The 12,739-nt window shown below is 38.4% G+C and overlaps 1 protein-coding gene across 3 annotated transcripts in view; it reads right to left on the bottom strand.

Annotated features, from left to right (window-relative positions):
• Nucleotides 1-6,651: 6,651 nt before the first annotated feature.
• LOC136857479 (tRNA dimethylallyltransferase) overlaps nt 6,652-12,739 on the bottom strand; it is a 1,029,479-nt gene continuing 1,023,391 nt past the window's right edge. For 2 of the 3 annotated variants that reach the window (XM_067136153.2, XM_067136154.2), the window contains one exon: nt 6,652-10,018. In XM_067136153.2, the coding sequence (XP_066992254.2) occupies nt 9,653-10,018 (366 nt within the window). In that variant the 3' untranslated portion in view covers nt 6,652-9,652. The remainder of the gene's footprint in view (nt 10,019-12,739) is intronic. The other variant, XR_010858541.2, reaches the window with a different exon arrangement.

The following is a 12,739-nucleotide window of genomic DNA, read 5'->3' as shown; positions in this document are numbered from 1 at the left end:
AAATATTCCTGTGATGAAAGCTATTTTCAAGTTGCTCTGAATTTTATTGAATTTAAGTTGAAACACAGAGCAGGCTTCTTTTACAAAAAGAATGTTAATGCAGTTCATGAAGTGTTCACTGCAATTATTGACACCAAGTTGGAAAGACACACCACTGAATTTGTTATTACTGTAGAAGAAGGTGAGTATTCTCTGTTCTTGTCAGACCACTTGCCTGCTCTGCAACTCTGTTTAGTTGTGCTGATTGGAGTGAATGCCACTCTGGTAATATTTTGTGCACTTAGCTAGGGTTGCCACTTTTTGATATAAGAAAAGGAACATTTACCTAAGAATATAGGATCTTGGAAGAAAGAAAAAAAAATACAGGGCATTTCATTAATACTTGAAAATCAAACGTTAGGTGCCAATTTCAAGTAGATTATAATTAGTTTCATTAACAGAATAATTATCGAAATTCATAAAAGAAACGAACTTACACCTTCTTAATAGTATATACAGTACAATGCATTAGGTATGACAAAACATGCAGAAAAATCATTTTTAGAACTACCTTATTACTTCACATTTGACTTAGCTGAACTTTAAAATTGTAACTATCATGCCATGGAACTCTCTACAAGACATGTCCAGTAGTTCACTTTTGATCAGATCTAGTGAACAACTGTTCTTACAGACAGACCACTTGTTAGACATTAAGGAGAAAATGCGTTGACCCAGGAACACTCATTAAAAAAGACACAAGTTTTTTCTAATTCTATTAGTTTCTGTTGACCTTTCTGGCTAGTAAATACTTAAAACCACTTGTTTGAAACATCTTCTGTAATCTCCAAAATACGGGTGGAAATGTTCCCAACAAGACAAAACTCTTCATACAGTTCCTCCATATCAATTATTCGAGTTAATCGGAGGGATTGATAACTTCACAATTTACGTAGATTTAGTCTCAAACAACATGAAGAATCACATGAGAAATTGGAATGGAAGACCTACAGAAGTACCGTACCGTACGCGGCAGAAGACCAGGTAAATAACGCAGCGTGCTCAGCTTTACCAGCAAATGGCGAGACATCACAAGATTTCCTTCTTCTGAGGCTCCAAAGAAAAAAAATAATGCAGCTACTCTGTACTTCAATGGTACTCAAATCAAAGACGGATTTTAAAATATTTAGAGACAAGAAAAGACAAGCGCTCGGTTTTACGGGTCAAGCGGGAGCTGGAGCGCTGTGCCAACATACAGTGAATCACCTGGTGACAAACGAGCATACCACTATAGCTCCAACGGTAAAGCATTCATAAATTCAAACCCTCATTACCGGTACTGTAGGAGATTTTCTTCTGAAGACGCGGATCAAAGTTCTCTGTGGAACATAAAGAGTTTCAATAGAGTAAATTAATGTATTATTTGGGTCCACCTTTTCAATACAAAATGTAAATAGTTTAAATTACATAAATGATTAGGGACTAGTTTCGACCTAGTAATAGGTCATCGTCAGCCTAAAGCAAAATTAAAACACAAATAACGAAGAAATTAAACAATGTAAAGACATGTACGGTCTCGTAAAAGTACATACCATGTGAGATATTGTGCAGCACTATGTTAAAAAATAACTCTCTGAAAGAGATTCATAATAAGTCCAGTGCATATTAAAAAGATGTTATAGATAGGAATCCTTGAGTTGCTGGAATATGCTGGCTCCTTTAAGATGCAGGTATCCAATTGAAGAACCACTGAGCCGAAGTTACGTCGTTTATTTATGAATGAAGTCCAGTGCGCACTAAAAACATGTTATAGAAAAGAATTCTTGATTTGCTGGATATGCTGGCTCCTTTAAGATACTGGTATCCAATTGAAGAGCCACTGAGCCGAAGTCACGTCGTTTATTTACGATTAAAGACCAGTGCGCCGCATAGCATTAAAAAGTTGATAGGGATGGAAATTTTTCAGTTGTTGGTCAAGGAATTCAACATATGCTGGCTTCTTAAATTTGCTGCTGTATATTCGAAGAACAACTGAGATTAAGTTATGTCGCTTTTTAAGATATTCATAGACGTAAAAACACATGGATGCTGGAAAGGCTCTTCAGTTTTTTGGAACTTGAAGGAAGGTAATTGTTGCGCGTGGAGGCTTAAGAATCCAGAGATGCGCTACATTATGTTAAAAAATAGAGATCCATAAAAAGGTCCTGCGCGCCGTATAAAAGTAACAAGTTGTAAAAGTAATACTTAAGTTGTTGGTCATGGAAATCGAAAAAGGGTTGGTTTTCAAGCGATGCTGCTGTTCATTCAGAGATCAATTGAAATTACAGTACCGTAACATTGTCTTCTCAAGATGTTTATAAACTTGACATAAATGTCGATGCGAAGTAAGATGCTAGAAGAAAGCTCTTCTGTTTCTAGAATCTTGAAGGACGATGGATGTTACGCGAGGAGGATTAACATATATGGAGTTAAATAAAGGTGGATAGAAATTCGCAGTTCAATGCGGACCATACATTTGACTCTGAATAATTGACAGCAAGGAAAGAAAGAAAGAAAATTGGACAGGTGGAAGAAAATATTTAAATAAAATATGTCGTGAGGGAATTTACGCGTGTTGTAATAAGCTGAAGAGAGAAATGGGGGTAGGTGAGGTTCAAAGGAACATATTAATGCTGAAAACTATAGGAAATATTCCACCATGAGTCTTCATATGACTGAATATAAACATAATTTTATGACAATAGAAAAGGACTTGACCATTCTGCGAACGTTAAACAAAGGTAAATTAATGAATATTTTGGAAAATATCTACATTGAGATTGATCAGAAACAAAAACCCAGCCAGAACATTAACGAAATAACGGAGAATATCAATACGTTGTTAGAAGAGCCTACCAAATTAGATTTATCTAGAAAATCCATCAAAAAGGACCCGGCAAAACATCCAACCCACATCCTCTCAATTAGCTCCACTCTACACAACATTCCCCCTACTCCTACCGTTTCCCCTCGCCTATCACAACACCACTTCTCAGTTAGCTCCACCCTACACAGCATTCCCCCTGCTTCCTCCACTTCCCCTATCTCTCCTTCCGCTTCTCCTCGCCTACTACAAGCTCCTCACACACACACAAAACCCAGTCAGTTGACGATACTGCATAAGGGAGGAAGCTAAGTACAACTCGACTGATTACGAGGTAAACAATTTCATATATCCTTATATACCTCACCAACACACATTCTTACAAGGTTTTCTCCTTTAAAATATCTCCCTCCTTACTTAATTTCTTCTTGTTTCAGACTCATTTTAACAGTCTACCTTCAAAGCTCAACTTCAACTATGGTTGTTTCAAGAGTTCCCCCGACAACCGTATTTTAAGAAAATCTTTTATATTTTCAATTTTATCTTAAAGATCAACAAGCATACACTTCTCCAGCATAAAGAAGACCCCTTATGCCGATTTTAATCATTACTTGGACATTGACTTGTTAATTTTAATCTGACATGAATGAAAATTTTATTTCATCACCATAATCATTACATGTGTTTTAATTGTCCTGCCAGTTTTTGTCAAATCTTTTAGCTGAAGATGTTCCATAATCGGAACGAAACATGTTCTATTTTGTATACACCTAGAGATTAAGCTGGGTTATGTCATGTAAACCATAAACTAGCTATAGGAAATTGACAAGTATTGGAAGGTGGGAATCTCGTTATAACTTAACGTTAGTTGTGTTGAGCCAATACGGGACAAAGTATGAGATTTATAAGCTGAATTAACCAAATTCATCTGATGGTGAAACTACAAGTAATGGAAGTTCACCCTTTTTCTTCTGGGTTAATTCCTTTTCATATGTTGTTTTTAAATGTAAAGTTTTGATCCAAATTAAAAGGTGGGAGAATGTGATGAACTATGGAATTGTTTATGTCTTCTGTCATAAGTGTTTATTTATTATCATCATCATCATCATCAGTCGAGTCAGCAAAGTCACAAACTATTACAAATGTGTACATTACTGTAGTGCAGCAAAGTGGCAATCAACCTCAGTTGCCACAAGGTTAGCAGCCATTATGATCTGTAGTCACACACATTCGGCAGATGATGATGTCTTCAGAGTAGCATTGGATCTATGCAGAGCCTGTTGGGTGTCTATCGTATAGGCCAAGTCTTGTTCTGCCCAGCAACTACAGTAGGTTTTCAGATGGTCTCATCCAGCGTTGTGGCGAGATCTTCCGCAATTTTGCAGCGGCCATTAAACTTTTCATAGATTCAGACATCATGGAATGGGCTGGTAGTCGTACAGTAGGTGACATTTAGAAGTCACCTTAAGTTGCTGCTTCAAAGCCTCTGCTTCTCGCTGGTGGATGTTAGAGTCTGGTTTCAAACACTCAATACCAATGTGTTTGACATGCAGCGAATTGCACCACACTCTCCAGCTGAACAACAAAGTCCCTGAAGATGTTATTCATGCTTGAGCAATGCATTTCTGTCGAGAGTAACGGCAATGTGCAAGCTGAACTCCTCTCACTTGTTCGAGAGATGGAAAAACAAACTTACTGGCATTTGGTTTGAAAATACAGTTCAAAGTCCTGACGTGCCTGCTTAACTTGTTTGAGAGTGTTTGAAGGGAGAGGTTGTTAAAGAGCACAGCATTGACCTGTGGTAGCCCTTTCTTCTGAATCCTCGGTTTTGGAGGCGGCTTCATATGATGCAATTAAGATGGTAATCCTTTGTGAGATGAGACAATCTGAACACCTGTGGTAGCTGCTGTCAGATCTCCATGGTTTAAACCCAGCTTGTTGCGGAATACATAGCAGCACTATGTTCAAGTTTGCCTGAGATGCTTAAATCAGAATACACGTAGAAAATGGCATAGCAAGGTCTTTGCAATCTATTCCTTGTTTTTAAATCGTTCTGAATTTTATCAAGTTTATGTGCCCCTCTTTTCAGTTACTTTCAGAATGTCAACCTTCTACATTGCCTTGCTACAGTACGGGTAGTACCGGACAAAGATGCCAGCATCTCGGCCAAACTCAGTGTATTAATTTAGTAGTTATTTATTGCAATGGGCAGACATCTGGCAGCGCTTCTACTGACATTGGTGCCATCAAGATCAAATCAAAATCACATATTACTGCGCATACAGTTATCCTGTGGATAAACGCAGATAAAATAATGAAGGCAAAACATTCCAATTGTACATTGGCTAGGACTGGTACTGTTGTTTCTGGTATCCTTATGCGATACCGTCCTAATTCCTAGGAAAGACTTGAGGGACCCACATAATCAATACATATTTATTTATATGTGACTATTTATATATATCACATTGCGGGACTAGTTTCAATCATATAATGATCATCTTCAGCCACTTATTGTCAAAGTATTAGACTCTGTTATGCATGCATAAAATAATGACAAAACTTATACATTAAAACTTGGTTGATGTGCTCATGAGTCATGTTGTGATGTTTGATGTGTCTTATAAAAAAAGGAAAATTTGCGTTTGTGATGTCACTACAGATATAAATTCTTAAAATTAAAGTTACTTCTAATGACAGTCACATGGATAAAATAGCACAGTATATTGATGAATGTCAAATTCATCCTATTTAATTAGCTGAGTCTGTGGAAAATGCGCCTATGAGAAATTCAGCATTCACATAATCACAGATTGTCAGTTGAACCCATAAATTGGGTAATAATAAAATGATACTGAGGAGGAAATGGCAGTTTTTTCTTGAGAAAACACTATAGTTGATTTGCCTGTGTTTAATTTGTGAACTTCTATAATTTTTCGAAAGTTTGAACAAGGTGTGGTTACCTTACATATGTAGGGCCTCGTAGCTGCATATGAATTTGTAAATTGTGCCAATATGGGTTGCTGAAGATAGCATCTGCAAGGGAAATAAAGAAATAAAGAAGTGAGTCCTGCAAAAACACATTACTCACACATAAGCCTCATTACTTTTTTTCTTTATTTCCCTTTCAGATGCTATCTTCAACAATCCGTATTGGCACAATTTTCAAATTCATATGCAACTGCAAGGTTCTACATTCATAAGCTAACCACACCTTGTTCAAACTTCCAGAAAATGATAGAAGTTCACAAATTAAACACAGGCAAATCAACTATAGAGAAGTTCTCTCAAGAAAAAACTGCCATTTTCTCCTCACTATCATTTTATTACCCAATTTACGGGTTCAACTGACAATTTGTGATTATGTGAATGCTGAATTTCTCATAGACGCATTTTCCATGGACTCAGCTACTTAAATAGGATTAATTTGACATTCATCAATATATTATTTTATCCATGTGACTGTCATTAGAAGTAATTTTATGAATTTATACCTGTAGTGACGTAACCAACGCATTTTTTTTTTAAGACGCGTCAAACATCACAACACAACTCATGAGCACATCAACCAAGTTTTAATGTATAAGTTTTGTCATCGTTTTATGTATACATACAGAGTCTAATACTTTGTCAATAAGTGGCTGAAGATGATTGAAACTAGTCCCACAATGTGGTATATATAAGTATGTACTGATTAGATGGATCCCTTAAGTCTATCTATTATAAAAGTCTTGAGAGATATTCTGCAAGTGCTTTCTGTTATTTCACTTGGACAATGGGAGAGAGGAAACAATAATACTTACGGGAGATGGTGCATCATTTTATTGCAATCAACAACCTATGTACAAACTGGTCAGAACTGCTACTTAGCATAATTCTATTTGTACTATCATTACAAAATGAAAAAGAGTTACTTATTAGTCAGTGCTTTGTACTTAAAAATAAGTCTATTATAAACATTGTTTAACAGGGTATAGCTCATTCTGCACATCTCAAGAACTTTGAAGGTTTTCTACAATTATCATTTCTAAAAGAATGGTAAAATAAAACATCCTACAAGTTTCAAACTAAGAGAACCTCCCTGCAAAGACTAGGAAACTCGTGTCATACTATCCCTGCTTTTATAGTTTCTGACCTTCGGTAAGTCACTGCATTCCTCTTGGTAATTCTAAAAATTTTCATCACTTTTACACATTTGTGACACAGCAAACAACTACTTGGACACCTTTCTTGGTAAGAACAAAACTTTGGGAGCGAGTCATTTTAAAAATGGTTTCCCTGTTTCTACTTCAGCGCAGTAAATTGGGTACATGTGTCATCAAAACGATATTAAAATACATGATCATTCAGCCACCTCACTGCAACACTTAAAACTATTACCAATTTCAAAGTAAGGTTCTTAGTACGTAATATCTGACTGTGGTCATCATTGTGTGAGAGGGTCAGTGTCATGTCGACCTCGAAAAGCATCAGGCACCATTCTGTCATTCACAGATACATTCTGGTTGGCCTGATGCATTGTCAAGTGTGAATATTGGTTTTAATGCCATTAACAGCTTTTACTGCTTTTGGAAATGTAGATGTGCTGGAATTTTTAATCGTGCAGAAGAAGACCGACCAACTTGAGTCCAGCGTTCTGTCACCTGAGCTAATCAGCCTGATTGTAAAATCCTGTACACTATTAGCAAATGGCTGTTTTTCCTCGACTCTCTTCAAGTCATTTAGTCACATGTCAAAGAAGAACAAATGCTCATTTGTAGTAGAAATGGAGGGAGTGATTGAACAGTGTGGAAGTCTCAAGAACTGAAGACTGGTGCACACATACACTGGCAGGGAGGGAAATGACTTGATTGGTGCAGCAGAGTCTCCCAAGTCAATCTTAAAAGAGTGCCTTTAAGGAACTTATTTTACCATACAAATGTATTTGGAGCTGCATTCATATTTCTTTTTTTTTTTTTTTGTGTAGGATCTTGCTTCAGAAGATGAAGCAGTAACGTCAGTTGTACTCAGAGTTGGGAAATAACTGAATTACTTTTTTAGCAATCTTTACTTGTAATCATTACTTTGTCAAAATGTCAGTTTTATTCGTAATTTACTTCTGAAAATAAAATTGTAGTGATTACATTCCAGTGATCGATATGGACCACGTCGAGAGCTTGGCTACTTTGGAACCCTAGCACTCATTCATCTACTTGCAGGTTGTCGAGATGCTGGTGGTGATGATTATTATTTTAAAAGGTACCACACTGACTCTGACAAGTGAAAGAACCGGCAAAAGAAGGTGGAGGGCGTGAAAACCTAATTCCATTGAGGTTGCGAAAGAATTTGACGGTGAAGGCAACACCCTATTTTGAATTAGTTATCCTGAAAGTAATGAAAACACGAAAGTGACATTCAAACTTTGCTTGGGAAAGTCTGATTAGTCTCACCGACTGAAAAACTAATTAGTAATTGAGTAAAATTTTTCTTAGCCCAATTATTTTTCCCATCACTGTTTGATTGTTGTTGGTACATTGTGTCATTCATAAGTTGTAAGACAGATAACCAGATCTAGAATTAATTAAAATGAAAGATCAGTGATATGTTACATCATAATTCTACTTAATACACAAAATAATTATTAACCTTAGAGGTGGATAATTTCACAACAAATTAAACAATATAGAGAGTTGAGAAGTTCTATATCTGAAATCAGTGATAAAGAAAATTAAATATATTTTTTTTTTTTACAACTTGTTTTACATCGTACTGACACAGATAGGTCTTATGGCGACGATATAAAAATGATATGACTTAGCTATAAAATGGTTAAGTTCACCACAGCCTTCCTTTTAGACAGCCTTCTAAACACCCAGATTTTGGTGAGAAACTTTAACAGAGTGCAGCACCATTCCAATTTCAGATGTTATTTTTATTTGCAGTCACGAGGCAGGCACTAGGTCTGGTCCTTGCCTTCAACAACCAACAATAATTCTCTTAAAACCTGTTAAACTTCGACATGACGTTTGCATTATTCCGGTAAATCAACTGTCTTTAAAGTAAAAGATAAAGAAATTAAGAAAAGAAGAAAGGCGATTTAAAAGCTTTCTTCAGGAAGTAGTTCAGCCCTTGCTTTGTATGAAGTCTAATTTAAATATACAGTCGACTGAATTTAGTTCACAAAACACAACTGTGACTACTTACATTCACGTAACACACAGCCCAAAACCGAATCTACCCATTATTACTTTGAGAAGGCTCAGAATAAAGAAAGTAACTTCAATGTAATCTGTGGTAGCTGTTGGCCACAGCAGACCAGCTTCTATGTTGGGCATAGAAATGGGAATGACTTGTGTTCACAAAAACACATGGAGGTGAAAACTTCCATAGATTATTGTAATTTCCATTGAAACTCATATTTACTTTCACCGATCAATGACTAAACAGATTTTATTTATTTTTATTTTATTTATGCCAACGAGAATGGCGCAGTGACAGGAAACTCTTCCCTCCCCCTGATGGATGACATACTGGGTTTCCGACAAGGGCAGGTCATGTATCGGCTTATTGAACTTCGCTGAGTTGATAATGGCTCCCTCTGCTCTCAGCGACCAGTCAGTATTATGAGTTAAGAAACAATGAGAGTCATAAAAATCTCGCATTTTACATTAAAATTGGAAAAATTACCATACAAGATAATTTTCCATACAATAGACATTGACTTATTCCCAAGACTGAGTGTTCAAATGAGCAATAAGCAGTACCAGTTTGACCCACATCACACTGCTTTAGAAGTCATACAAGCATGAACTTCAGTCATCTTAGCACCTACTAAACTTCTTTCTGCGTGTCCACAGTGGGCTCAACCTCACTGTTAATGGCTGTTTCTGCACCATTTGTCTTATTAGTGTTGAAAGAAGATAATGTTCTCTCCATTTGCTTCCTTCTGGCAAATCTCTGGTGCTTCTTGGAAATGCGATGCGCCTCCCACTGCAAGGTGCCTACGAACAAGCGATCGCAGATATCACAGTGGAAACTTTCTGGTTTGTTTGACAAAGCCTCAACGAGAGTCATCGGCTCCACTTCGGTCGGGGTGGATCCTTTCATAAAACAATCCACAACGTGCTTTGCAGGTTTGTAGACATTCTCTTCCCACTTGGTAAGGTCCGACGTGTCCAGACCGTACACTGGAGGAACCTGTCCAAAACAGAGAGATACAAAGCTGGTTCAATATCCACACACAATATAAGTCACACCACTTGGTAGAGTCCGACATGTCCAGACCGTATACTGAAGGAACATATCCAAAACAGAGATACACAGCTCGTTCAGTAACAACACACACAATATAGGTCACACCATTTGGTAGAATTCGACGTGTCTAGAGCGTACACTGGAGGAACCTGTCCAAAACAGAGAAATACACAGCTGGTTCAATATCCACACACAATATAAGTCTCACCACTTGGTAGAATCCGACGTGTCCAGACCGTACACTGGAGGAACCTGTCCAAAACAGAGAGATACACAGCTGGTTCAATATCCACACACAATATAAGTCTCACCACTTGGTAGAGTCCGACATGTCCAGACCGTACACTAGAGGAACCTGTCCAAAACAGAGATACACAGCTGGTTCAATATCCACACACAATATAAGTCACACCACTTGGTGGGGTCGACGTGTCCAGACCGTATACCGAAGGAACCTGTCCAAAACAGAGAGATACACAGCTGGTTCAATATCCACACACAATATAAGTCACACCACTTGGTGGGGTCGTGTCCAGACCGTACACTGGAGGAACCTGTTCAAAACACAGAGATACACAGCTGACAACACATGCAGCAGTTCATTATTTATTTATTTTTTCACCTATACAGGGTAAGTTTTTTCTGTATGGGGCAATGATAAGGAGGGCAGGTTTGTTAATTATAGTTTATCAAAAGTGGAGAAGAATGTGCATCATGTTGCATTGCCTCTAGCGTGCTCGTGGAAGTCAGTTGAAAAAAATGATGTGATACTGTTTCTTGCCTGGCCTAGAGGAGACACGGCGGCAGCCCACAGATGGCACTGTTGTCACAGTTGCCCTAGCAACATACCGTAGTGTAATCTTAGTTTTGTTATCTTCCTCATTGACACCCTTCTTGTTTCAAATTATCAGCAACCGGGCGAGTTGGCTGTGCTGTTTTGCACGTGCAGCTGTGAGCTTGCATCTGGGAGATATAGGGTTCGAATCCCACTGTCGGCAGCCCTGAAGATGGTTTTCAGTGGTTTCCCATTTTCACACCAGGCAAATGCTGGGGCTGTACCTTAATTAAGCCCACGGCCACTTCCTTCCAACTCCTAGGCCTTTGCTATCCCATCGTCGCCAGTGTCAGTGCGACGTAAAGACGCTAGCAAAAAAAGAAAAAAAACAGCTGAAAGATCGATTTCGGCCCCTGCAAGAATTGTCCTCTTGAACTCTTGGTCCATCATTTACCGAGCTGCTCATTACTCTAAGTGTCAGGTGCTGGGCCCATAGACATGGTAGTAGTTAAATAGACTTCAATAATAATAAGAAGAAGAAACAACAGTTAACTACAGAAGACCAGCAAACAGATAGCATTCACAGGACATCCTTACCAGAAAATACAGATGCACAACCTTGGACAACTATACACTTTTGCCAGCGTTGGTAAAGCTTTGGAAATTTCACGAAGCAATGCTGGAGGCCATCTTTTGCAACCTCTCCATAACATCTCCCAAGACATTACATTTATCTCATATTCTGAAGCAAAACCACATCCCTTGGGATGGATTTTCATCCATGGAAAGGGATCTGATGAAAGGTGATACAGAGTTCCACATTTGGTGAGAAACTCTTGAGACCAGGATATCACAAACACTGACATGCTCAATCCACTTGTTCAGCATTGTCAAAGAAAAGCACAAATAGATACACTAGCAGAAATGGAAGGTGTTACAACATGAATACCTTGACCGAATGTCACCAAACTGATACCTCAGTATTTCCATGTCTGTGAGAAATGTTGATTAAAATTTCAACCTCAAACAACCTCATTGTTAGTACAGGAAAACACCATTCCTAAAGATGGCGGCTGGTGTGTGTACGTGATGGCTGTTGGGTGTGTCTAACGTTACTGTCCCTTTTCAAGTAGAGACCACAACACAGCATGCCTAGAGGATGTGCACGGGCAGCTTATTGCCACTATTCAGACTTTGTAAAAGGTTGAATCATAGGATGAGGGATATGGGAGCATCATACCGACAGATTGTGCAGACAGTTGGCTATAGTGCAATAACTGCAGAACGAGTAGTGACAAGATGGACTCAGGACAACAGTGTAGCACGAAGAGCAGGCAGGGGTCCTTCCAGAAGGACTACACGACGGGAAGATCGCAGGATTCGTTGGCTGGCTCTGGCGAACAGACAGATGACAACGCTGAAATCCGGGCAGAGGTTGCAGGCAGAATGTCACCACAAACCGTCGGAAACAGATTACTGGAAGCTGGCTTGACATCTCGAGTTGCCATGCGTTGTTTACTGCTGACACCAAACCACAGACACCAGAGACTTGCAAGGTATAGAGCCAGAATCAACTGGGCCATCAAGTGGCATTCTGTGGTGTTCAGTGACGAGTATTGCTTCTGTTTGTGGAGGTCAGATCGACGTGAGCATGTCCGTAGACGACCTAGTGAAAGGTCACAGGAAGCAGTGATTATTGAGGCGCATACTTCTCCAACACCTGGAATCATGTAACAAAAGTCAAACACACTACAATAACAATATAAATTATAACACTATAAACATACCTGTAAAAATACACACTATTATACAATGAATGACATGTTTCGTTCTACAAGAACATCCGAAGATTCTATCAAATCACTTAAAACATGCTTATATATGTACAG

The sequence above is a fragment of the Anabrus simplex genome, chromosome 1, assembly GCF_040414725.1.
Source record: "Anabrus simplex isolate iqAnaSimp1 chromosome 1, ASM4041472v1, whole genome shotgun sequence".
Taxonomy (NCBI): Eukaryota; Metazoa; Arthropoda; class Insecta; order Orthoptera; family Tettigoniidae; genus Anabrus; species Anabrus simplex.
Note: the sequence above shows the minus strand (reverse complement) of the source record. Positions and strands in the feature narration are given on the sequence as shown.